This window comes from Marmota monax, unplaced genomic scaffold (genome assembly GCF_021218885.2).
Source record: "Marmota monax isolate L192 unplaced genomic scaffold, Marmota_monax_Labrador192_F-V1.1 WCK01_AAM20220418_F8-fsc00045, whole genome shotgun sequence".
Lineage (NCBI taxonomy): Eukaryota > Metazoa > Chordata > Mammalia > Rodentia > Sciuridae > Marmota > Marmota monax.
In genome coordinates this window covers 3039292-3066908 of record NW_026692132.1, presented here as the reverse complement: position 1 = coordinate 3066908, position 27617 = coordinate 3039292, and the positions used below count along the sequence as shown (strand labels likewise).

At 42.9% G+C, this 27617-nt stretch overlaps 1 protein-coding gene across 2 annotated transcripts; it reads right to left on the bottom strand.

The window, feature by feature from the left end:
• Window positions 1–2192: 2192 nt before the first annotated feature.
• Pou2af1 (POU class 2 homeobox associating factor 1) lies at window positions 2193–26772 on the bottom strand. Of its 2 annotated transcripts, none has more exons than XM_046466055.2 (5): window positions 26248–26772; window positions 8207–8337; window positions 7722–7764; window positions 7372–7637; window positions 2193–4662 (listed from the first exon to the last, which is right to left on the bottom strand). In XM_046466055.2, the coding sequence occupies exons 1-5, from the start codon at window positions 26261–26263 to the stop codon at window positions 4348–4350; spliced, it is 771 nt and encodes a 256-aa protein (XP_046322011.1). In that variant the 5' UTR covers window positions 26264–26772; the 3' UTR covers window positions 2193–4347. The 2 variants fall into 2 exon arrangements, with proteins under 2 accessions (XP_046322011.1, XP_046322002.1); XM_046466046.2 differs by lacking the exon at window positions 26248–26772 and adding an exon at window positions 23834–23952.
• Between the last annotated feature and the right edge of the window lie 845 nt (window positions 26773–27617).

The window sequence follows — 27617 nt, the reverse complement described above, 5'->3', positions numbered from 1 at the left end:
TAGAATTTTAATTATGAAAATTATATAGAGGTCCCCCTAAAACACTTAAACTAGAATTATCATATGATCCAGAAATCCACTTCTGGGTATTTATACAAAAGATTTGAATTAACAGGTAGCAGAAATATTTGTATTCCCATGTTCCTTGCATCACTATTTATAATGACCAGGTTATAGAATCAACTTACATGCCCATTAACAGATGAATGAATAATGAAAATGTGGTATCTATACCCAAGGAATACTATTGAGCCTTTAAAACAGAGGAAATTCCATCATTTGCATCAACATGAATAGGATTGAAGAACATTTAAATGAGATAAACTGGACATAGAGGGACAAACACATGTATTCTCACAAGCTGAATCTAAAAATGTCAAACTCATAAAAGCAGAAGGTAGAATGGTAGTTAGGGAGGCTGGAGGGTGGAAGGAATGGGGAGATGATGGTCAAAATCTCAGACCGGATGAACAGGGTTTTGTTTTGTTTTGAGACCTATTTCTTAGTGTGGTGAATATTGTTAATAATAGTATGTTATACATTTCAAAATTTATAATAAAGTAAATTTCAAATGTTTTCACCACAAAAAATATTTAAAGTAATAGATATGCTAATTTACTTTATTGAATTATTCCACATATTTTCATAAATCATAACATCACCTTGTACCACACAAATATATATTATTATAAATTAATGTGCTGAATGAATGAATCAAACTCCTTTTGCAGCTATAGAACTGACAAATAGAATGCCAGCTTCTGGATGTTTCTATCCAAGCTTTCAGAAAAAACATTTGAGCAGCATCTGTGTCTACAGGTACAGTTATGGAGACCCTCCTATAATCAACTTGCAATCATCCATAACAAATTTAGGAGCAGTCAGTAGAGAATCCCCCCAATTAATTCAACAAGAAATCATTGAGCATATCATTCTAGACTCACAAATGAAATAAATTAATATAAAATAAGTTACCTATGGTTTCTGATTTCAAGAAATTTATGTTTAGTTTTAGAACATATCTTTAAACTTCCACTTAGATGGGTTACAGCCTGATGTTCAGGGAATTTGAGCCACTTGGTTGTATGATGTTGTTATTTTCTACATGTCTAGCTTCTTCATCTTACCACATACTCATCTGTTCCTGGATCCCCATCTTCATGCTGGAAGTTCAGAACAGAATCTTACAAAACATAAATCTACACCAAGCTGACCTCTCTCTTCCCATTGCAGACCAGGCTATTCACACTACTACTTCAAAAGACAGTTGATTAAGGCACAGTGTATTTTTAATAGAGCTTTTCTTATAGTTGAGTCTCAAAGCTATAGGAAAAAATCCTAATCCCTTTCCTTCATGTCTTCTGGGTTTTTTTTTAAGAATTTAAGCTTTATTTTATTTATGTATTATAATGTGGTGCTGAGAATCAAACCCAGGGCCCCACCCATGCTAGGCGAGTGCTTTACCACTGAGCTACAAACCCAGCTCTTTTTTTCAAGGTTTTGATCTACATGACTACACAAAAATAATTAATGGTCTCAATACTCTCAATTGAGCTAAAAACCTGGATATGTTACTATCCCATCAGATCTGGAAATAAGACATACAGTAGAATAACATGGATAATTTGAAAGCAATTACCCCAACAAAGATTAACAAAAAAGGCAGAGAGCTCAGAAGTCCTTAGTAACTCAGGAAACCACCAGGAAAGGAGCCCCCTCCAAAATTGCTACTCACTCCAAGGATTGATGGTGGAGGGAATTGACTGAATTCTTCAATTTCCATTTCACTGTGATGTCAAGCACTAAGAGATGAGTTTCACTGGGCATGATATTACAAGTCCCCGGGTCCTGACTGGTGGATCTTTAGAAATGCAAATGGTAGAACTTTTCCCTGGACAACCAGCATCATCAGTTACTTGTGTAACATTTATAATGGGAGCAACAGAAGTGAAATATTTTCTTTCAATTCTCAGACACCAACCCACTCCCCAGTCTCCTGGAGACCAAGCCACCTGGCCATGCCATGTGTATGACCTATACGGGATAATTGGACGGTGAACACAGCAGCGATGGGTTTTTATCTCCTCTTGCAACAGATCACTTTGCCAAATCCTCTAATGGCACTGCCATTGGGAGACTGAAAACTAAGGGGGGATTAATTTTATAAGAAATAAAACACTTTGGTGCAGAAATGACTCCATAAATCTTTATTGAAAATGTTTCCATCTTAGCAGAATAACCCAGAAAGAAACCTAAATGGATGATTACAAACAAGCCATTGGGCCTCAAGATAAGAAGGGGGAAAGATACAATTTCAATCCTAACAACTACATATTTTCTTTGCCAACTTTAGTTCCTTTGTAAAGGTTGTTTCTGCATCCTCTCAAATCCTCAAAGAGTTGGAAAATCTTTCATAGATTTCTATGGGGAACCAGGGGTTTAATCCAACAGGACTGGGACCTCTCCTCTCCCTTGCCTGATCACATACTGTCAATCGAGATGTACATTTATCATCTACGTTGCTGTATCAAGCTTTTAAAATGAAACATTAAGTCTGAATAAAAATAATTCAAAATATGTGTACTGGGGTTTTAAGCAGATACCAAGAATTTGGGTTAAAATATAACCCAAACAGGAAAAAACTTCTAAAAAAAGAAAGGCAACTTTGTCCAGAGTTTTTATTTAGAATGGCAAAGAAAATGTGTCAAAGAAATTGTTCATTTCCCAGCAGTCTATTACTTCTTTTTTTTAATTAGTTGCTCAAGACAATACAATAATCTTGACATATCATACATTTGATTCAAATGGTGTATGAATTCTCATTTTTCCACATGTACAGATGGCAGGATCACATTGGTTATACAGCCACATTTATACATACAGCAATACTAGTGTCTGTTGTATTCTACTGCCCTCCCTATCCCCCCTCCCCTTCCCTCCCCTCCCATCACCTCTCTCTACCCAATCTACTATGACATATTTCTCTCTTTTTTTTCCTTCCCCCTCACACCATCATATATGTATTTTGTATAACAATGAGGGTCTCCTTCCATCTTCCGTGCAATTCCCCTTCTCCCTCCCATATTACTTCTATGTGGATTCTGCTGACTAAAGTGACTGCCTAATGGTGACAATGGTGTCATCAGCAGACGATTGTGCTGGCTCCCAAGGCACACATCCACCATCAGGAGCTAAGCACCCTGGCAACAATTGTACTCAGTCCCCTGCAATGATATAAAAGAAAAATTGAAATAAAACCTAATGGTACTTCTGGCTAAGGCTCTAGAAACCCCCAGGAAGGATGGTGCTTGGAAGGAAGAAGCCCTGGCTCCTCATAATGGTGGCTTATAGATGCCCTAAGGCATTTAGAAAATCCACATAACATCACTAAGCAGGACCCCTTGCCAATAGGCTTCATGGGGTATGGCAGAGTATCTGGAAAGGGACACAAAACACATCCATCCTTCTGTTTATGACAACTCGGCTTTCTTTGGAAACATCCTCTAGAAGAGCTTCAAAACTAACTCTTAATGCAATATTTTTCCTGAATTCACTGTCCCTCTTAGTAATCAAGAAAGCTAGAGCTAAATGACTCCTCAGCCTTCTTCCTCTCCCCCTAAGACCCAGCTTCCCCTTCCACACCCCCACCCCAACCCCAAAGTGTGTTCCCAGCCCTCTTCTGCCCTCTCTCCCTTCCCTGACCTGCCCCTACCCAACCTGATGTTCCTTTCCCATCCCTATCTGTCACTATGCTGAGCCCCAGCCCTTGAGCCTTTGCTGCCTAGACTGTAAATCTGGCCAGGGCTGAGAACAGCAAACAAAGGAGCAACTATGAGAACTGACAGCTCAAGGACTCTGGCATCAGGTTTGCCCTGGCTGCCTCGCCCAGGAGGTGCTGGCAAGGCTGGTCTCCCCGCAGGGCACCCATATATCTCAAAATGACAGAGGGTGTAACTGGCCCTAAGACAGTTCTACAGTGCTGCTGCTATGACACAGCAGAGGGCACTGGAAAGAAAAGGGCATCCCTGAGTAATGAGAAGTGATAGAAATAGAAACGAAGTGAATTGCAGAATTGACAAAACTTGGCATAAAATATTATCCCTAATATCCTGAGTTTCTCTTACCAAAGGAAGAGGACTGGAAAAAAAATAAGAAAGAGAAGGAGGGAGAAAGGGAAGACTACAGTTCTAGCTTCGTGTAAAAACTGTAGTTACGTTATGTTTTGATATGATGTTATGAAATGGTCATGTTATAAAATGGTTATTCCAGATTTGAATCTGAGCTCAACTGCAAGCTTATTTTTAAATCCCAGTTTCAGGGGAAAGGACTCTCAAGTGGGATCCAGCCCTAAAAGCCTTCCACGGAGAGGGTGTGGTTAAGCTCATAGGTGTTGCTATCTTCTTCCTCCAAGAGCAGCTTGTCGATGGTCAGGGAACTGATGGCTCTCCTGGGGTCATCCATGTCCTGAAGGACTGGTTCAGGAATAGAGATGGGGAGCTGGACAAACTGAGGTCCAGGCAGGGTTGGGGCTGGAGGCTGGTACTGCAGGGTGGAGGTGGGCAGCGTGGAAAGAGGTTGAGCCCACGGGAAATAGGTGAGGGGCGCCTGGTGCTCTGGGCCCTCCAGCTGGGGTCCCACCGTGGGTGTGGCAGCGCTTCTTGTCTGTGATGAGGAAACACAGGACCAAGGTTTAGCAGCCCTGGCACATCCACCTACCCACCCTTGACTCAAGAATCTCCAATTCTTCCTTTAACTCTGCCCTTCCCTGTTTCTCACTTCAGGGGGTTCTACCTCCTCCTTCTCAAAACCTCCCTCAAGGGAGAGCTAGACACTTAAATTTCATTCATCATCTGTCACTAGCTACATGTTCTTGCTCATGCTACTTCCCAACTCAGAAGCTCCATTTTTCTCATCTATTAAATGGGATACAATTGGTAATGAAGTCATAGGGTTGAGCAAATTAGAGAGGATTTTCTAGATTTCATTGAATATAAAATACATCCCAATTTCAGAAACCTTAAAATGTGAAAAATACATGTATCTTAAAGTCTGAATTACACATGTTAAAGAATGAGGCTGTCACATAGCCCAGAAGCTGTATCTTGGAGGTGGCCACTGTCCTGCCCAGACACACTGGCTCAACACAGCAGATCTGGCCTCCTGAGGTCTGGGTGAACAACACAGCTGTATCACTTTCTAGTGGTGACCTGGGAGGCCCAGCCATTCTGTGGTAGGGGAAGCACTGCTCTGTCAGTGAATGTAGCCTTTCTGCTGCTGCCTGTGCCTCCTGCATCCTCTCCTCCAGTTTCTGAGCTGCAAATAGCCATGGCACCACTGGTGTCCCATGATGCTCCAAGGCCCAGGGCCATTCTCCCATGAGCTCCATGAACCAAAAATCCCACCTGTACAGTAACTATCTCACAAACCTAGATCCCGCCTGCCAGAGGCAGCATCTAGATCCTACTATTCTTTCACAGTGGAAACTACTATAAACTACTGGAGTCTTTTAGAACACAGTTTTTTTTTTTTTCTAGCTTCCTGGGGAATCTTGTTTTAACACATATTTGGGTCCAGGAGGTCTAGAGAGGGGTCTGGAGTTCTGCATGTCTAATCAGATCTTAGGCCATGCCAATGCAACTGGTCCAGGGAGCACAGTTTGAGTAGCAAGGCTTTAGGGTGTTTTTCCATAGCATGTTGGAGCTGGAAGCTCCCCACATCCTGGCTGGTGTGCACATTTCACTGTGCACAGCCACTTCATCTCTTTTGACATGAGCTTCATGAGCCCAATCCAGCAACCTGAAACTAGACAGGATCTGGAAAAGCCTGATTATTCCATTACTTCAAAAATCCAAATGGAAACCCTTCATTTTTGTGTCCTCAACTTCTATAGGTCAATTGCAACTGCAGGGTTCCTTATGCAGGGGTAGAATTACACCAAACCAGCACCATACAGTTCTTATCTCTGCTGATCAGGAGTGCTGACTGGTAGCACAAGCCAGCTTTGATGAGTTAATTCACAAAATAGCAAAACAAATAAATTATTTCTTACTAAATACAGTTTGTTTGCTACACAGAACATTTCAAAGAAGAAGGTGGGGATCATGAAAGGGAATAAATAAAGAAAAGAATCCTTGGTAATGAAATGGCTGGGAACCATTATGTCCTGCCCTCTTTGTCCCCGCCAAGGGCCCCTGATATGGAAATGAATTGCCTGAGGAAGGTGTTGAAACATCTCCATCTCTGGAGCCAGCCAGCACACAGGGACCCCTCCTCCCTCACTGTAGAAGCAGAGACCTTCATGTCAAGGATAGCCAGGTGGGCCTTCCAGAAGCCTTCCCAGGAAGGTGCTTAGAGGCAGGGAACAGGTGTATCAGATGACACTAGACCCTCCAGGGAACCCAAGGGTCATGGTGAACCAAAACAAGCTCCGCCTCTATGACTGCTCAGGAAACCCAGCTCTACTTCCCAATTTCCCTGGAGTTCAGCTGGGTACCCCTACAACTATCGGCCTTTTCTTTCCTGCACACTGGAGGGACTTCCATTCCTTTGGTCACATATGTCACACCATTCACAAAACTATGACTGCCTTCCCCCATTCCTGGGGGCAGGAGTGGCAGGGAGCAGGACCTTCCTTTCCTGCCTGGCAGTTGAAGGAGGGCGTTGGTTGACATTGCTGGCAGACTTTGATGTGATGACAGTAAATAACATGTATTGAGTGATTTCTGTATGCCAGGAACTGTGCTAAGACTTCCACATGCATAACTTCATTTCATCCCAACAATCACCCTCTTGTTAGTATTTCCATTTTACAGATGAGGACACTAAGCCTCCCACAAGTCAAGTTAGTAAGCCAGGGACATACAGCTTATAAGGGCTGGGATTTGAACACAAGCAATCTGACATTAGAGAGAGAGCTCAAAAGACAACAAAAATACCCTATAGCTGGGTCTGACTCAAAAATACAGTTTTCTGAAAAGTTCTGTCATCTTTTGCTCAGCCTAGAAATCTTCCCACAATCAGTGAACAAATCACTCCCTTAGTTATTAGAATTGAAAGACAGAGTCCACCTGGTATCCCATTCACTAAAAACTTTGTCACCAAGACTCACTGCTTACAGGCCAGCTGGAGAGATTCAGGACAGAAGCAGGAGCTCTCCCCAACCAAAAGGAACAAAAAGCACGACAAGACAGGTATCTTTATGGGAGATAGTTAGGTAAATGAAAATAGGAGCAGGCCTCCTGGAGGACATGGTAGACTTGGATGACCTGATGATCCCGGGAACCAACAGCAAGGAAGACCAGGGGTCAGAAAGCCCTACTTCTAAACAGGTGCCATAGGCAGGCAGGAATAGCTCTGTTTTGTGTGACATACCGTGACGTTGGTGATGAGAGGAGGGGAGGCGTAGGTCAGCACTGAGGAGGGCCCCACAACCGTGTAGCTCGGACACACGGGCTGCACATACATGTCAGCTGAGTAGGGGCAGCTGACAGCTTCATGGGACACATACTCAGTGTAGGGTGTCCATGGGGTCAGGGGCTGGAGAGTGGCCGGGGCAGGTTGGGAAAGCCAGCCGGCACATAGGGCCCCCTCCTCCGTCACTGTAGAAGCAGAAACTTCCATGTCAAGGCAGGAGGGACCTGTGGGAGAAAGGAAATTATAGAACTGCCCATGCCACCCAGATGAGGGGACTGAAGGACACCAGGGCTATGGGGAGCTCTTACCCACTGTGGTGTAGGTCGCCAGGGGCTGATGGGGCAGCACCACCTAGAGGGAGAAGACAGGACAGGACTGGTGCTTAGCCATCTTCACTCAGTTCTATGCAGAGAACCCATCCAGGGAATCCAGGGTAGAAAGCTTAGGCAAGACTCTCCCTGATCAGAATAAAACACTCCAGCCATTTAGAGGGATTTGTGTTTCCATTTTGCAAGAATGCTGTGATTTAGGGAAATGGCACCTTTCTCTTCCCAGAAGGAACTCCCAACTCACACCAAGGTGTGTGTCATTCACCTCCTGAGACCTCATCAACAACTCTCTCTGTTCAATGGGCTGAGCAAGCCGGCCCCCCGCCCCTCATCCCACCTCAAGGAACTAGGTCCATCTCCTATACATCCCCATGTAACTGCCTGCCTTCCTTCCCCCAAAGGGTACACTCCTGCCCAACCCTCTGTGACCCCCAACACACACACTGTCCATGTGGCCCCCTCACCGCAGTAGGTGTAACAGCTGCCCCGCTGCTGGCATGGCCACGCTTCCTCCTCAGCAGTTCCTTCACGGGCTCCTTCACTCGGACACCCTGGTATGGCCGAGGTGGGGCCGGAGCTTGTTCTGGAGCTGTGGCTGTGGAAAGCAATGTTACTGGAACCTGTGGCCCTTCTCAGACAAACCCCAAACCCAGGTGTCCATTGTCTCAAGGATCCGCCTACTCTACTAAGTTGTGCTTGAACACGAGGACCACATGAGACTTCCTAGAATATTTCTCCCAGTATTGTCACTCTTCCTGCCCTCAAGCCCTCTGTGGCTCCTTCACACCCAGAAGTTGATGCCCAACCCCCCTGTCTAAAATGAAAGGACTTCACAGTGAGATCTGAACCATTTTTCTAACCACTTTGCGCAGTAACAGCTACATACACTCTGATTCCACTAGAAGGTCTGTCTTCTTCTCTGCATGGTCCCTATATGTCTTACCTTCTCATCTCTTGAGATTTTACCATGGGCAGATTCTCTCCTACGTCTTTCAACGCCTATAAACTATGGAATTTCTATAACCACAACTCAAATATTCCCAGATCTGGTTAGTATTCATCATAGGTGGCAGCAGAGGGCGGCAGAAAGATCTGGGACTCTGAGTCCAATGGCACAGGCCTCGAATCCTGCCCCTGAGACTCTGAATTTACTATCAAAAGAATATTCTGAGGAGTCACTTGACCTAATAAATAAGAAATTAGCTATATGCTTTGAATAAAATCAGATACCCAGTAAGCACTCAAGAAATTTTTATCTGCATATAATATTATTTTTGGTACAAATTTCTAATGCCACAGCTAGATTATAAACTTCCCAAGGTGAGCTATTACACCTTATTTATCTATATCTTCTCAAGTGGCATGTCCCTAATGAGTTCAGTAGCTATTTGTTGATTAATCAATTGGTGATTTTTTTAAATGTGCTTTCATTCATCTTTCCTTCACCTCTTCAGTACCTTTAGAATTAATGGGCTATAGCAAGTGGCACCTAGGTTCTCTGGAACGCCCAGGACATAGGACAAACACCTAATGGTGAACTATACAACCTGGGACCAGGTTTTCCTTGCTGCTAAAAGGTTTTCTCTACCTTTGTAATCAAAGAAACTAAAAGCACCAACCCAAATACAAGAAACCAAAAGACCAATCCAAATATGGGCCAGATCATAGGGTTCATCTTAACCAGGGAGAGCAAGCCAAAAGTAATCCTGGCTATGCTGTGACAATGTGCCTGCTCAGACAGCCTGTGGTCTAGGGGCCCTGGATCCTTGGAGGCCAGGCCTAGATCAGCCAAGAGTGGTGAGAAGCGCTGACCCTTAGGACTCACATACGGGGCCCATTATTATTCACTGATAAGGGCCCCAAGGACCGGGTCTCTGAATCAAAGGCCCGGAAGCCTGAGTAGCTGCTAAACCCGGATCCAGAGTGCTGCCTTAGCTGAACTTTGCTCAGCAAATACTCAGCTGATAAGGTCCTGGGCCTGAGTCAGCACAAGACCTCCCTTTGGGCTGTAGGTATCAGCTTGGCCTTGCCTCAAAGCCCAGTAGGCAGAGAAGCTTAGGCACAGGTAGCAAGAAGGAAGCAAGCCCAGGGATAGATGATGTGCATCAGGCTAGTCTCCAGACACATCAGCTGGGGTCCCTCACCTGACCATGTAGCAGAATCAACCAGAGTGATGCCAAATCTGATAGCCAGGCCCCTGCTCCCAGAGAATCTAATTCTGGGTGGGCCTAAGAGTCAACATGGATAGAAATCCCTCTGGTAATTCTGAAGACATGCTGGGATTGGAATCACCAATAATTCATCCCTGATTTAACAGAAGAATCTCTCTACAACATCCCAACGGGAGATTAATTATCCTCATTTTAACTTTTCTTGTCATAACAAGGGTTCTGTACTGGTCTTCATTCACTCTTTCAAATTCCTGGGCACCATGTTCATCTTGCAGTCTAGTCAGGAATATAAGCAATAAAACAGCTACCAGCGGAACGAAGGCCAAAGCCTGTGAAATTCAGGCTGACATATGAGTATACAACAGGAGAAGCTGGCCTAGTATCTGTGCCTCCAATCACCTTCACCTTGATTCTGAGTAGCAACAGCAATGAACGAGAGAGCCAAAAACACTGGTATTCAAATCTAGGTTGCTACTTACTGCTAGAAAATTTTCAGTTTTATTTAATGACTCTAGGCCTCAGTTTCCTCATCTGTAAAATGAAAATAATAACCCATCCCTAATACAATTATTGCAAGGATTAACTGAAGTGATTCACGGGAGATACCAAGGCCAGGCTCAGGCATAAGGTAGATGCTTAATACATGTTTTGTTCTTCTCTTCCTTCCATCCCTTCCACTGTCCTTTGGAGAACTATAATGTCAGAAAGCTTTTCCTTCTACTGAACCTGTCTGTGGTAAGAAGAACTATATTTCCTTACATTGCTTTCTAAAGAAACTCACAATTCATCCATTTATAGCTTTCTTCTCCATGAGATGAGGATCATAATGGTATGCATGTTGTAGGATAATTGGATAATATTATCCTACAACCCTACAACATGTAAAGTGCTTGCAATAGAATTTGGCACGGGATAAACATTTTATATATGTGAACTAATATTATCATTAGTAGTAATATCCTTTTTTAGCATCTGAAGGTCCTGGAGACCTGAATGACTTCCCAGTCCTTAGGCAATTCTTAGTGACATTTTTTTTAACCCCAAGCATTCTTTCTGGGTGTATCACTCCCATATAAACTCCACTTGCCATGTCTGTATCTGTTTATTGATGCCCCATGCTGCTCATGGAACCTAGGTGTGGCCTTACTTGGCAAACAGCAGGGATACCTGCTTCTCCCATATTCTGCTTACCCCTTCTCAGGGTCACCACAGCCACATCAGCATCATTCACACTCATGTCATCCAACCCATGCTTGTTTCTAGCTGGACTTCCAGGTATTCCTTCAGCACAAAATGCAGACTAAGGCACTGTGGACTTGTGAAAAATTCAGGGTATGAAGTTATCTAGGGGGTCCGAACACTGTGGTCACCCTCTAACCTTAGCTAGGAGACAAGAAAGGCTCCATCCCGTATGCACACATCTCAGCCCAGATCAAAGAGAGGTACATTGCTCTTCCCACTTTGATTTGCATATACAGTTCTGGGGAAGGGCCCAGAGGCCTCCAAGTTTCACTCCCTACCAGGAAGGGGACACACCACACACTTGGCTGGACAGAGACCAGCTGGGCACTTCCAGGATCTTGGGCTTCCTGCCTCCTGTTGTTTTTAAATCAATGAACAAAGAGGGTTTGGAGGAAGTGCTGCCAGCAGAGAGTATCGCCTTCTAATGCCTGGACTTCCTTGGAAGCCAGTGTCAACAGATGTGCCCTGAAACAACAGAGTGTATGCAGAGCAATTTCTAAGTCCCCGCCTCCTGCTATTACAGTTGCAAAGTCCCACAGCTCCCAAGGTCGCCTGATGCCCACTCCTGTGTCCGCAACCACCTGCCAAGGAATCCTGTAACTTACTCTATCTGAGCAGACAAGAGTGAGGCTGCTTCCGACAGCATCTGTGTAAAGTGTTTGTGAAATATCAGAATCCAAAGCCTCAGGACAATTCCTAAGGGAGCCCAAAAGTGAAGTGCCTTTCACACCAAACTCTGTGGAGCAACAATGGACCTAATTCCACAGTAAACATTGTGCTTCTAACTGCCACCAGTATGAGAAATGAGCCCACAAACACAACTTTGCAAGAGGAAAAGAAGTTTGTCTGAAATCACGATTGCCTCACCTTGGGGCTGCTGGATCCCTGAATTGAATTAACTTTTAAACAGCTGAGCCAGGCACAGTGGCACATGCCTGTAATCCCAGAAGCTCAGGGGCAAGAGGATCACAAGTTCAAAGCCAGCCTCAGCAAAAGCAAGGCACTAAGCAACTCAGTGAGACATTGTCTCTATAAAAAATACAAAATAGGGCTGGGGATGTGGCTCAGTGTTTGAGTGCCCCTGAATTCAATTCCTGGTACCCCCCCTTCCCCCCCCCAAAAAAAAAAAAGAAAAAAGAAAGCTGAACTGGAATATTTTAAAGAATTTTTAAGAATTATTAAAATAATGTTTTAAAATAACAATGAAAAAGACTATCCAAAGAAAATAAAAGAGCAGATTGAAATAATAAATACATCAGCAGAGAAGATGAAAGCCCAATTTCCCAAAGTAGAATTAAATAGAAATTTTAATAATCCCCCGATCAAATTGTAGCTCTAGATAGAATAGCCTTAAAGCCTGAAGGTTTCTTGCTATTTAGCATGTGGTTTGAGGGTCTTTTAAGTCTCCCAGGGCATTCCTTTGCCCATCACAGAAAAATCTGTCCACCTAAACATGAACCTCTTGGCCTTCATTGGAAATCTCCCTTTGGGGGCTGAGAAGTTCACCATATTGCCTTTCCATATCACTGGAAGTCAGTTGCCATTAGGGTGTAGGGGAGGAATGAAATTAATTTAGAGCAAAACCCATTAATTTGGCCCCAGTGAGGGCTTCCCTTTTCCAAAATGAGCAATGAAAAAAAAATATGAAGGTATAAAAAGTCAGCAGAGTGTATTTCAGTTCCCTCTGCCACACACCCAGACATGCTTCACATCACAAAAATAAGAGTCCTGCAGCTGCCGTTCCACTGGAGACCACAGAGCATGACAGACTCAGGCCAACAGGTCACCTCACACAGCATCCCTGGCTGCATATTTGTGCTTGCTCTCCACCAAGCTAAGGATACAGGATTCTACTGATTTTAATAAGTATGGCGCTCCTGTTCCTTGATGGAGGTATAATAAAATTTTGCTGAGGAAATATGCAAAATTTCAGCACATGTTTATTTAATGATCCCATGCAAACCACATTGAAGCCACAGCACAGAAACTACTCAACTAAGGAGGCAGGTCACCAGGCACTGGTCACCAATAACCAACCTCTCTTCCCGAGCAGATCTAAAAGAGCCATGTCATACAGGCATTTATTCCCTACCTCAGCCTCCAAGATGCTCTTGAGAGAAGACCCTTCTTCCAGCCATGTTCTCTTGTGATTTCCCACCAGTCTAGCCAGCAATTTGAACAACAGTTAAGAGAGCTGCTGGGTTAGGTGGGATCTCAGATAACCATGCATCTCTATCACCCAGGAACCAGAGAACAGAAATCTTTCTAACCCATCTTGACAACCCATCCTGACAATCTTGCCCACTGAGAAGTCTTTCCATTTACAACTGGTTGAACCTCAAGGCTATAGCCACACAACACCATTTTGAAAGATAAAAACTTTCAAGCTCAGAAGGACATGCAACACACTATCGATGATGACACTCTATTGATCGCTCCAGGTTACCACTATAAAATCTTTTGCAGCTGATCTTCATTATTATTAAAAAGAAAGAAGTAGATTCACTAAGGAAAAACAATATTTCTCTTTACTTACAGAAAAACAAAAAAAAAAATGAACAACAGAAATTTGAACCTAGGGCTAATGAATTTGCCCTAGCTTCTAACTGAAAACAAAGTCTGAAAAATTGCTGACATTATTCACTTGAGTGTAAAGAACTTTGTCTATAATCATGGCCTAAGAGAGTTTAGATCTTCTGGAAAAGTAGACTAAAGAATTTCCTAACTGTAATGCTATTGCTGGTTCTCTTTTGAGGGTGAAAGCCTGAGTCAAATTTGTTCTTTCCATTTATGAACAATGGCTGACTTTTCTCCAAGCAGGAAGAAAGAACTTGGGCTTTGGCCAAAGTTTGGACTTGACACACTACAGAAAGGCTTTCCCACCCAATTTACTCTAGATTGTAGTTTCCTTTTTTTCTTTTTTTAATGTACTCCAACAAAGAGATTCCATATACATGTAAATGTGGGCTTTCCATTCACTAATGTTTGAACTGAAGGGAACTCGCAGCCACGACATGTAAACACATCATTCATATATTCTAGAAATCTAGATAACACTCAAGGAAGAGAAGAAAAAAATGGATAATGAAAGCAGAACAAAGGCAGGAGATGTGGCTTTACAGTTGTTCAGAAGATTGAGAGAAAATGGACTAAATCGGGATTTGATGCTGCTTGTCAGTATGCTAGAGCAGCTAGGGAGTAATGGCTATCGTGACCAGTAGGCTGGGATGTCTCTCTCAAGAGATCTCAAAGATGGTGGCTGATTCTGGACTGGCCAGAAAAGGGGAAGAGTCAGGGGCATTTCCCCTGCCTGTGTCCCCACTCTAAAGTACACATTCGTTCTCAACATCCCTGCAGGATGCTCAGTTACCAACCACAGGCAAGTACAATGGGAAAAGCTCCAGTTACGTAGAAGTTTCCCAGACCTAGGGGTGCTGAAGGGAACTAGAGAGAACAGTCCTGATACAGAGAGCCAGGGCAGGCTTGCACCTGAAGTACATTTGGAGTAACTGCAAAGGGTTGTTTAGTTTTAGAGACACAGAGCTCCAGACTGCAGGGGCCTAGGAACCTGGTGATTGCTGTATAAAGGAAGCCATAGCCAGTGAGGATACCCACCGTGATCACACAGGGACTCCTCTCAAGTTACTTTAGGTATAAATGAAAAGCCATTTGCCCACAGCCCACCCTGACCCACCAAGCTCCCACCTGAAGTGTTCCCACTCACAAGCCTCGAGTGTTACCTGGATTGCCCCAAATGTCCTGTATGTCCCACCCCATGACCTCAGAGACAGCCAAAGACCTCAAGTGCAAGAGGCTTCTGTGTAGCAGTAGCCCTCTGATTCTTTCATCACAAGCACCAAGTGTTCAGATGTCCATTCCCCAGGTGCTCTCCTCACCTTTCAAACCACCGGTTCACCCTCCCTCCAAACCTCCCATGGAATAAGCAGAGCATGGAAGGTTACTGGATCCACTTCTTCTTTATTATGCAGAACCAGGTATGTTGAATGAATAGGTGACAAATGTCCATGTGTTTCCTGGTCACAGTCTTAAACCCCCAAGAACTCTGAAATAACCACACTCATATTTGCATGATGATCTGTGGCTCACAGAGCCTTTGACTCAAAAGATTTCATGTGAGGGCTCACTACAATCTCTGAAGTCGATGCGGGAGGCATTTTACTCTCCCTCCCTTCTTTTACAGATGAGGAAAATGATCTTTGGAGATGTTCGGTGACTTGCCCAATACCACACTTAAAATATTGTCATCAAGCAAACCCAGGACCTCTGATTCCCAACACAGTACATTTCTTCCTCATCCACTTCCTCCTTCCTCCCTGCCCGAGCAAGTCCCATTTATTTCTCTGGAGATTAATCATCAAACGGTCTCTGAGTCAATCCTAACTCTCCTTTCAGTTGGAGTGTGGGCTTCGATCACTCTGACCCTGTCCCCCTTCATCGCTCTTTCCCCCAAGAAATAGTGTTTCTCAGCTGAAGGAGGAAAAGGCAGTCCACAAAGAAACTTGCCAGCAGCCTGTTCACGTGAGGAGTGACAAGAACTGAGAGACTCAAACAATTCCCCGCAAGGTCTTATTTTTGGTATCTTTTGACTGAAATGACAGCAGACAGGTCCACCTGAGAAACCAGCTGCATCTGCCCACCCTTTACAGAAACTGGGGTCACCAGAGCAGAAAGGGTTCCCATCTCAGATATGCCTCGTCCCAAGGTAGGGGTCAAGATCAAGAGACCAGTGGCAGAGCATTCATTGAGCAAGTACTTAGTAGGTGTAGCATGCTAGGTCCCTGCCCTCAAGGAGCTTACAGTCTGCTCTAATGATTATAGAGTTAATCAAATAATAGCACAAGCAAGTCTAGAATTACAAACTGTGACAGAGCTGCATCTGTTTCAGAACTTGTTTCCACCTCCACCTGACTCAGTAATGCTTAAATGAGCAGCAAGCTAGGGAGCCCTGTCTATAGGGACTGCATAAAGAGAAGAGGGGCAAAAGTCATGACTGATCTCTTCTCTCCAATGCAAAGAGAGGTCTGGGGACAGAGGTTCGGGTCACACCATGCGAGTGAGTCTCATCCAAGACACTCAAAGTGGCAGGCTCTGGGTGAACCATAAGGATGTTTCACCAGCTGGTATAACCCTAGTTTGGTTGATTAGCCCACCAGCAGAAGAACAGTACCAGGGACTCAGATTCTAATATGGAAATCAGCTGGTTTCAGAGATTTTAAATCTGAGAGTTGAATTTGCAATGGTTTTTGAGCCAGAGTAGAGCTACCCTTGATGAAGTCATAACCAGCCTCCATCTAAGGGTGGACCTATTTCATTTGAAAAGGGAGGAAGTAACTAAAGCAACCCTAAAATCCTTGACATTAAGAAGCAATATGGGCAGGGTACAGTGGCGCACACCTGTAATTCCAGCAGCTTGGGAGGCTGAGGCAGGAAGAATACTAGTTCAAAGCCACTGACTTCATGAGGTCCTAAACAATTTAGTGAGACACTGTCTCAAAAATAAAAAATTTTTAAAAAATAGTCTTGGGATACAACTCAGTGGTTAAGTATCCCTGTGTTCAATCCCTAGTATTAAAAAAAAAAAGGATGAGGAGGAGGAGGAGTAGCAGCAACAGCAACAGCAGCAGTATGGTATATAGTTTGGGTCTTAGGCAGACCTAGTTTGCCAAACCTGTTACACTCCTTATTACCTGTGTGACCTTTGGAAAATCACTTAGCATATGTGTGCATCAGTTTGTCTCTCTGCAAAATAAGAATAACTTCCATCTTAAAAGGTTATTGCAAGAATTGTGTAAGATTGACACATGCATCTGGTGCATAACAGACTATTTTTGGATGACATATTGGGTATTGCCTCAGATTTTTAAAGAGTAGCAGGCCTCAAAAGGGGAAAGAAAGGGCCTAACTTGAGATCTGGAGAGCAATAGATCTTTATTAGGCATTGAACAAGAGAGTTCAACCACCCTGGGTACCCACCTAAATTCTATAGCAAAGCAGCATCATAGGGAGGGATGGAGTAGAGGAAATGAACACATCTTTCTTTTTTATATATAGGCCTGAATCTAATATTGCCAGTCTGATCTAGGACAGGAAAAAAAAATCTGTGGGTTAGGCAACTGGAGGAGATAGCTGGAAATTCAGTTGTTTATTCCCTGATTAACCTCTAATTGTGATTTTCTTATGAAAGAAACAAACTTTTCCTGAAACACTCACTTAAGGACCACTCCCTTGGAAGGATTTTTGGACCCAGCAACAGTTGTGCACTTAATGTCAGATCCAAAGGCCCAAGGCTCACGGTGGCCTGGGATACAGTCGTTATGGGTAGAAGTAGTCCCAATGATGGACTCATGATAAAAGCCAAGATACCCGTCAAGATGAGCTTTGGTGGGTAATTCTCAGATTTACTAACTAATGGCCCTCATGATGTGGGGGATTCCCCTGTGAAGGACAGTGCAGAAGAGTTGGGGTTATTAGAATATCAAGTTTGGGAAAACTGTGACTAGGTCAATTGTTGAAGAATTTCCCCTTCCCCTTATTTACTAGAAACCCACAAAAACTGAAAACATGACCTTCACATCTTCAAAGCTCCACAAAGACAAATGCAACCCTTCCCAGCAGTTTAATCTGTAAGCCAAGAACCTATGCGCAGCCACCATGAATCTTGTTGAAAAGAGTGAAGGATTGATCAGGTCAGGTGGTTGTCTGTGATCTGAAGAACCCTAAAATATAGTTATAGTGACTGTAGGTGCCAAAAGAGGGACAGAGGCAGAGAAATATGGAAGTTAATGAGCAATCTGAACTCTGGATAACTCCTCAGAACTGCTCCATCTTAACTTTTACATTAGGGTTCTGTAGACTTGGTTTGAATAAAGAGAATTATGACCACAAAAATTGTGTATATCAACCAATATGTCCTTGGATGGTCTTCCCAATGCTAAGATGCATCTGTATGTCTCAGAATCTTAGCAAAGAACCTATCATCAATTCCTCAGGACCTATATACCTATATGTCATATGTTTGGTGGCATATTTCCTGATCTCAACTACCCTTACTTCCTTCTGAAGATAATTTATTTCATTTGTTAATTTCTCTATCTAGAAATCATTCCATTATTGGATAGGTTGATGGATGGATGGATGTATGGATGGATGGATGGATGAGTACAGGCATGAATGGGATGATGAAGAGATGACAGATTTTCCTTCTGCACCTTTCTTCCCTGAATTGATGTGGCTTTCATCCAACATTAAGACTTTCTCCTATTTTCAACTCCTTTGCCTCTCTTCATTCCTTTCTTTTCTCTCTCCTCAAGATTTCTCAGACCAGAAAGTTTTAATAAGCTTCATTTTTTTTCCTTATTTTCAATTCAATGTATGATTCTTTCTCTTAAATTAAAAAGAAATTCGGCTTTTTTTAAGGGTGGTCAAATTCTTTTTGGTCCCAACACCTGGCCTGAAAATGATTTTAGTTTATAATTCTTTGGCTACCAGCTCTTCCCAGAAATTGGTACTATGAAACCATTACTAAGAAAAGGAGGTAGCACATAGTTGTTTCGGTTTTCAGTATCATTAGTGCTATTTCTTGCATATTTCAAGTGTCATTCTGCTCATGAGTAGTTTATAAACACCTTGGTCCAATCTGGTGAATTAAAAAACAAACACAAGTTTTCCAGTCAGTACAAGACTTGCTAGCATCCTACCTTACCAGGGTGGTAGGGTAATCATAGCCAGGTTGGTCACAGAATGGGAGGCTTAACCATCAGCTTAATCATGAACCCTATTATTAATTACAAGCCTCAGAATACATGCCCCACCATTTCATAAGAAATGCAGAACTCAAGAGGGCATACATGTTGCAGTCTATAATTAGCCTGCACAAACTTTGTTCTCAGAGGTAGAGTGAAAGAGAATAAGAAAATGATAATTGTAACTACTATTTATTGGTTCTTACTTAATGCTAAGCACAGTACACCCAACCCTATGAAGGAAGAGCCACATCCTTGGCTCATACATAAAGAGATGGTGGCAGAAAGAGGCAAAGGGACTTGCCAGCATCACACACCACTAGGCATAAACCTAGAAGCTGAGCTTTAATCTATTAATAGCAAACAAAGAACAGAGATGGCCCTCTCCAACTCAAATTAAAACCTTACTCCACATCTCACTTACACTCACACACAGAGATGAGAAAGGACAGGCTGGCTCTTGCAAAGACTAGAAGATTCAGAAGGAAGGAAGTTCCCAGGAGGCAGAAGCCTGGACTCCCAACACAGGCTGCCACACAGGATTTCCATTATAGCTGCTCAGAAAACAGAGGTACTAGATTATTTAGGGCAGGCTCTAGGCTCCTCTTTGAGCCTTCTGTTAACCAAGATGTCTGCAAAGGCCCCAAGGGAGGAGGTGCAATAGCAAGCACAAGCCGGGCACAGTGGGAACGCATGTAATCACAGCAGCTAGGGAGGCTGAGACAGGAGAATCTTGAATTCAAAAATAGCCTCAGCAAAGGTGAGGCACTAAGCAATTCAGTGAGATCCTGTCTCTAAATAAAAATACAAAAAAAAAAAAAAAAGGATTGGGGATATGGCTCAGTGGTCAAGTGCCCAAGTTCAATCACCAGTACCCCCCCCCAAAAAAATATACCTATATCTATATTTATATGTACCTACTTATAGATATAGATATCAAGCACAGATCCTGTTTTCTTCAACCAGTAAGCTGAAGCATAAGCCAAACACATCAAAAGTGAGTTCTCGCCAGGTATGGTGGTACATATCTGTAATCCCAGCAGCGCAGGAGGTTGAGGCAGGAGGATCAGGAGTTCAAAGCCTGCCTCAGCAAAAGCAAGGTGTTAAGCAACTCAGTGAGATCCTGTCTCTAAATAAAATACAAAATAGGGGTAGGGATGTGGCTCAGTGGTCGAGTGTCCCTGAGTTCAATCCCCAGCACCAAAAAAAAAAAAAAAAAGTAAATTCTCAAGACTGGTAGACTTCATTTTCCCTTGGCCTTTACCTAGTGTGGAAGGCCTAAACTTTGATCAAGAGCACTTTCTAAGTGTGTGGCAAACAGAACAGCTGAGCAAGTCATTACTTGAGGTCTGGGTCAAATTAATTTCACTATGTGGGTGAGAAACTAACCTAATCTTGAAGCTTCAATTTCCTCATCTATGCAAAGACCTTGCAACAGAAACTATGCCATGGAGTTTTTATGAGAATTAAATGAGATAACACATTCAAAGCATGGCAAAGACTGGCAGTTGTCACACCCAACATCTGCCTTCTCCCTCCTTCCTAACAACCCCTGCATTCTGGAGTGTGGCAATGTGCCCAGCTAAACAGTTATGCTGCTCTCCCTCCTAGGTAGGAGTGGCCGTTACATGTTAGGAGTTTTGTGTTGGGGGAAGGGGCAGTGATAGAGAGGCATTGTTTTTTGTTTCTCCCTTTTCTTCCTTGACCTTGTCTGAAAATGTGAAGAAGAACACAAATATAGTGGCTCAAATTAGAATGATAGCTATGAAGAAATCTTGAGGACAAAAGCCATAAGCCATGGATAGCAGATCAGAAAGACAGGGATATCATTGGTGCAGTGTAGACTCCATGCAATCCTGAGCAGATAAACATGAACTTCTTTTACATGACAGAAAATATCGCTGTCTTATTTAAATTTCTATTATTTCAGGTCTCTTCAAGAGCAACAAAATGTAATCCAAATGGGTCCAACAGAACCTTTGGTATATTGCATGCACCAAGTAAGTACTCAATGACCCAACACTGCTATTTATCACTATTTAAGGGATTAAGTATGTTTTGCTCACAGTTGTGCAAAATCCAAAGGTAAAGTAGAAGCCATGGATTTCAACCTCCAACTCAGCAGTTCTCGACCTTGACTACACATGAGAATCACCCAGGAAAGCATTTGAAAATCCCAATGCCCAGGGAAATTTAACCAGAAGTTCCGAGTTGGGACTCGGGGATCAGTGTTTCCTAAATCTCCTCAGAGGTTCCCATTGTGTAGCCAATGCTGAAAAGGACAGCTCTAAGCAGATGCAAAAATCCCTTCCCTTATATTATGGACTCTCTTTTTTGGTGGGGGAGTTCTGGGCATAGAACTCAGGGGCACTCGACCACTGAGTTACATTCCCAGCCCTATTTTATATTTTATTTAGAGACAGAGTTTCACTGAGTTGCTTAGCACCTCGCTTTTGCTGAAGCTGGCTTTGAACTCCTGATCCTCCTGCCTCAACCTCCTGAGCTGCTGGGATTATAGGAATGCACCACTGTGCCCGGCATATTATGGACTCTTGAATTAAAAGGTGCTTTATTTTTTATAGGTGCTTAACTCAGCAATAAGCGCTGGAAAAGAATTTCAATCAAGTTCAGTTTCCTTGCCCTTAGCCAGGAAAAAAACAAGTTTCATTTCATATGAGATCCAAAGTGGTTAGGTGGCTGGCTGATGGCCCTGTGTCTGATTTTCTATGGTGCAAACTAGAGTCTTTGTCTCCTGTCTACAAAAACAAGGCCTTGTCTACAGCATCTCACAACCAGGATAAGAGGTTTCAGAGAAGACCTCCTCCCCATCCAAGGCAGGCCCACTTGAATATTGCTAGGTAGTTCTTAAAGGTGAAAATTATGTTAATGATCATAATCACCCAACTTCAATTTGGTTGGTTCAGAATGAGAAATTACAGGACATTTTCATTTAGTCAGAAAATAAACTGTTTTTTGGAAGAAATTAGAGGGGGAAAACTGATATACTTATTTTGTAATGAGAAAGTTAAAACAAACATTTATAGGACTTCTTAATTAATCAAATGTGCACACATTCAATGAATAAGTGTAGACAACCTTGATTCTTTTTTTTGTTTATCACAAAAGAATACATTTGGAAGAAAGCTTTCAAAACTTTTGGGGTGTAGAAAGGGGACAAATTTGGCATTTAACTTTAGTAAATGTGGGGAGAAAGAAATAAAATATCCACCATGAAAACTATCTGTTCCTTTACCAATTAAATCTGTGTCCTTGGTAGATGTGTCACCTATTCCACCTGCAGAAGATGCCTGTAAATTTGTGTCTCTCCTTTGGATTCAACTTGTCTTTCACAGCAAGAACCACTGAATCAGTCAGGTTAAGTTTGTTTTCCTTTAGCAGTTAAGTCTGTTTTCCATTGTCATGTAGATTATAGATTTACACCTATAATCCCAACAGCCTTGGAGGCTGAGGCAGGATCACAAATTTAAAACCAGCCTCAGCAACTTAGTGAGGCTCTAAGCAACTCAGTGAGGCCCTAAACAACTCAGCAAGACCTTGTCTCTAAATAAAATATTAAAAAGGGCTGAAGATGTGGCTCAGTGGTTAAGCGTCCCTGGGTTCAATCCCTGGTACTAAAAATAAAAAAGGAATCACTGAATCATGGATAAACTTGGTAAGCACTAGAGGTGTTTAGGCCCATTAAGTAAGCAAAGGTTGTATTGTAACACAAAATAGAAATATTAGAGGTGGTGTTCCTTCTTGTTTTAAGTGTGTCTGAATCCATGCAGGAGATTTCAAGTTTCCAAAAATTATATGTATATTTACATTTTCCTTCCCCTTAAGCGCCCTAAAAAACGTTGTCTATTTAATGAAACCCTAGGGTAAATCCTAAGAGCAGAGTTCTATGTTCATGACAATTTTGATATCCTAACTTATCTGTTTGCTAAACCTCCTCTCTGTTCAAGTTATCTGAGAGCAAAGGCATATTTGTGTCGTAATAATTTGATAATAGCTATTTCCTAAGATGCTTCCTTGGGCACTACAATAAAGCTAACACCAAGGCCCAGTCTATGGGATATGAAACAACCAGTCAAAAGAAAATCAGTTAAGTTTGTTTTCCATTATCATGTAGATTTTTTTTCTTAATACAAACAAGAGTAATAAAATGCAGTTGTGCGATTTATTTCCTCTCTAGCAAGTGGAGTTGAGTATATTATACACATATTATCACTTTTAAGGAAGAAGTTCAATCAAATCAATTTTGGGCATTGGACAAAGTTAATAAATTGGCTGCAAGTTATATCTACCGTTGCTGCTGACACAGTGCAAGCCCAGGATATTGAGTACCCCAAGGAAATGAATGCTTGAAGTACGAAGCAAATTATCTAAGACCAGAGGACATAAACTTTCTATAACAGGCCAGACGCTTATCACTATAGGCTTCATGTGATGTACTGTCTCTGTCACAACTATTCAATACCATCATCAAAGCAAAATAGCCCCAAATGAGATGCAAATAAAGAGGCATGTGTTCTAATAACTTTATTTACAAAAACAGGCAGTTGGCCTGATTTGACACCCAGGCCATATTTGCAGATCACTATTTTAGACACTTGGAAAATGTCACTAGATCCTAACACCCAAGAATATTTTTGATTGAGGCTTTTTAATCTCTTCTAAACAAAGAGTAGAAAAGGACATACAAGAAGGAATTTGGTATAACCCTGATGACTCAAGATGGGCTTACCAGATGGAAGATGTCTGGTAGGGAAGGCAGTCACTGACCTGCTTATCAGAGAACTTGATATCACTTCGCCCATATTCTCTACTTTAGTTCTCGAAAAAACTAATTAGAATCCCCATTTTCCAGATTTTTAAGAATGTGAGAAGGTGAAATAACTCAGTTGATACCTACCTGTCAAATCCAGCCCTATCTCACTCCAAAACTCATTCTGTTTTTTCTGTTCCATGACTAGTTGGTGCAGATGTAAGTTCTATGCTATGTGGGACAGGCAGGCAGGGCCAAGTGCAGAACCAGAGAGAGAATCTGCGATTATACAATTGGCCAGTCAAGTAAATTTTTAATCCATAGTTGGGGCCTGAAGATCACTTTTCTGTGCCAGCAGTTCAGAGTATTGTCACGCTATTCTCAGATCTAGCAAAGCCTGTGTTCACATTTAGTCCACAAACAGGGGTCATGGACCAGGTAAGAAGGAGGCAACTTTTACAAAGTGAATGTTTTCTTAACCCTTTCCAGAACCCCAGGGCACAGTCATTTCACCTCATGCCTCGAGGGTGTTTTCTGAAAAAAGAAAGTGCCTTTTCAGCACTCTTGGTGTCTGATTTCAAACCCTGCCCTTCCATCGGTGATTCTAAGTGGGTTGATGATGCCGCCCTGTTTTTACTGGTTTTCCCACAGGGTTTAGTCATCCAGGTGCCCTCCCTGAGTACCACATACGTGGGTCCTGGTTGAGAGGATAGGGGCAGTGCACAGGGCCTTTCCTAGTTTTCTTTAAGGTTCTGAAGGACAATTGAAGAAAACTATGATGTGCATTCATTTGAACATGTGGAAAAGTTCACCCCCATTTATTCCACTGAAGAGTTTACATATGGTCCCCTTTTGATGGAGTTTTTGCTATACCTGGCTAGCCCTCAAGGATATGAGCAAAAAGCATACCCTTTGGCATCCCCCTTTTTAAAAAAAATACACTTTTCATCTCTTAGGGAATATTAGAAAATAAAAAATGTAGTGTGTAACTAAGAAGAGAAAATATTACCTGGAGAAGTAACCCATCTCAGAGGCTGAAGCAGACAGAACCAAGCAGTTAGCATCATTTGCTAAGGATAGCTCTGCAAAAGGGGTATTGTTTTTACCTCCATTTTTAAATATAAGAAACAAAAGAACTGAAAAAAGGAGGGACTCACATAAAACCCAAATAATTCAGCTCAAAGTGAGAGGTCATAAGGATGCTTAGAAAACACATTAAGGCCCCCTGCTCTAACCCACAAAGCGCTCCCAATGGTATTGGCTGTCATTGCTTCTGGAAGGATAGGATATTTCTTCATCCTCTTTCTGGTCAAGTTGTACAACATCCAAAGTAAAATGTCCTAATTATCTTGGAAGGAGTCCATAACTCTAAATCCAAATTAAAGTTCATTTCTTTTCATTTACAAAAAAGCATCTCTCACCACAATATGAAAAATGTTGAAGTCACTCCTCTGTGTCTTGCATTAACAAATTCCAATTCCAGAGAATTTACACAAGAAATAAAAACAACAAATTGATTATAATGGGACTGTAAGTCACATTTTAATTAATGAATTTATATTTTCAGAACTTCAAAGTATCCAATAGAATAGTCAATTATAAAATAAACTTCCTAATTCGCCTTTTTCTGTAAATCTAGATTCTCTTAGACTAAGTTTGCTCTGGAGGTAGGTATGCCTGAATTAATTGAAAGGCATTTTAAAGAACTAAGCACCTTTAAAAAGAATAGAGCAATTTTTTTGGTGACACTTCTTGCCTGAAGAAGTACAGAACTGAACTCCCATAAGCTTCATCTCTCAAGAGATTGTCTATTTACTTCATTTACCTCATAAAAGAAATATTGCAGATAATCTCTGTATGATTTCAATGATGAATAACACAAGTTCCTGTTTAGTCCACATAATGGAAAATAAAGTTCACAGTTGTTCCATCCAACTCCAGGGATAAAAATCAAGGTCAAAGAGACACCTCCTTCCTTTCCACACTGGGACATACTAGTCTTACCACAGCATGGGAAAAAGAACAAGAGGCCAGAGAGCAAAGCGAATAAAGACCCACTTCTCAAAAATCAGTTTTCCACCTTGTGTCAATGCATTGACTTTCAGCAGAGAGCTAAAAAATTCAGATAGAAACAGGTCCCCCAAACTAAACAACGGGCTGAAGAGTATCTGCCTATAAAAATAAAGCCCCTCATGTAAACAACTGTACCACTTTCCCCTCCGGCCCCAACCCTGTATCACATCTGGCTTTTGTTTTGTGAATCATAAACTGCCCTTTCTTCACCACAGTGATTCATGCACAGAAGCAGAGATATGATGAGCTGTCCCACCTTGGGACACTAGCTCATCCCCCCCACCCAGCCTGGAAAATCAGCATCACCTCTGACAGGTTGGTTTCTCTACCAGGCTCCATCTCGCCCACCCCCTTCCTTTCTGCTCCCCAGCTTGGAACCCAGGCCCTGTAGCCCCATCACCACCACCTCCCCAACTCCAAGCCAAGGGTGATCTCCTGGCCCCTGACTCTGCTTACTTGGCTTTGACAGCCACAATCAAACCACTTACGTTTTTGCCAGAGCATGGCCTGTGACAGGATGTTGCCTTTTTTCTTTGAAGCAGACAGTTTGGCTTCTTTAATGTGAGACCTGGGTGTGCTTTCCTCCAGTGGAACCACCGCTTGCTCTGAGGCTGCTTCCTCGGCTTTTTAAAGGCCTGAGTTCCCGCTGCGTGGGGGCACGTCATCACATCCTCCCACCTGAGGCACGGGTGCACTTTTTCTTCAGCAACGCTGCCTGTCACCCCACTATGTGTGCATCCTCAGAGGCCCATTGGCTATAGAGAGTGCTTCACACCAGAACCAGCCAGCTGGGACTGAACAACCACAAAGCACAGGAGGCCGCGGCCATCTGCACAGAGCCACAGTGTGATGTCCCGCGTGTGAGAGTGTGAAGGTCTGTATGGGTGAGATGGTGTGAGTAACCACGTCAAGTCTTGGATCTCTTTCTTTTGAGGATCCCAAAAGAACCTCTGGAAAATGCTGGTTTTTCTCTGGTGCTCGTTCTGGGTTCCACCACCAGGACTTTGGCCAGACTCGGCCTGCCATGGGCGCCTGCTCAACGGGAAATGCGATTCCCAGGGGTCACTGATTCTCAACATGGGAGGAAGCACCTGTCCTCACTTCAAGCCTCACTAAACAACCTCCTCCTCCTTTAATATTGCTTTTCTGTTTATTCTACTTTGAAATGCAGTGGCCCCTCCCCTAGCCCCAGTCCCCACCAAAATGGCAAGCCTTAATTTTGTTTAAATATGGAGGACATTAGTTCTGATGATAGATATATCCACAGCAAAAGAGGCCAATTCAGGGAAGAAAGGAGAAGATGCCCACACTCCTTAAATGGAGCTGGTTTCTCAAAGGGGTTTTGTTGGCACAGTGAGAACAGGGCCTCTCTCCTAGTGCCCCCCACCTGATTAACAGGAAGCTTCACAAAGGAGGAATAATGGGTTTAACACTTATAGTGTATGGGTGTGAGCCACAAGGATTCTTCCCAGTTTGGAAGCCTTCTGTCACTATGTATCTGAAACCCACAAGTTCAGGATCCAGTGACCCAATCAGTCTGGGGTCTAGACCACTTGGCTAGGACCCCCTACGGCACGCCTGGGGCCCTGCAGCTCTGCAGGTCTGGGGCCTCAGAGCAATCTTGCATCTGACCCTCCCAATCTCAAGGGTCAGATGCAAAAAATTTTTTCTCCTTCTGCCTTCAGCCACAGAGCTGGGGGCATATAAAGCCCCTCCCAGTGTAGCCCTTGCCTTCCTCTCCAATGCATCTCCACTGCCCTCCTACCACTGACTCCCAGTGCCTTTCTAAAGCACTGCTGAATATCTGTGCAAACCCCTACTTTGACCCTCTGTCCTCTCTTGCTGGGTTCCTCTCCCC

What these genes read in the sequence shown, in the direction of transcription:
- Pou2af1 (XM_046466046.2), bottom strand. Translation starts at nt 23,888, where the DNA reads ATGGAACAGAAAAAACAGAATGAGTTTTGGAGTGAGATAGGGCTGGAT. An exon ending in CAGCTGTTACACCTACTGCG is followed by an intron (nt 7,765 to 8,206) that starts GTGAGGGGGCCA and finishes TTCTCCCTCTAG; the next exon opens with GTGGTGCTGCCCCATCAGCC. An exon ending in CTCTCATCACCAACGTCACG is followed by an intron (nt 4,663 to 7,371) that starts GTATGTCACACA and finishes TCCTCATCACAG; the next exon opens with ACAAGAAGCGCTGCCACACC.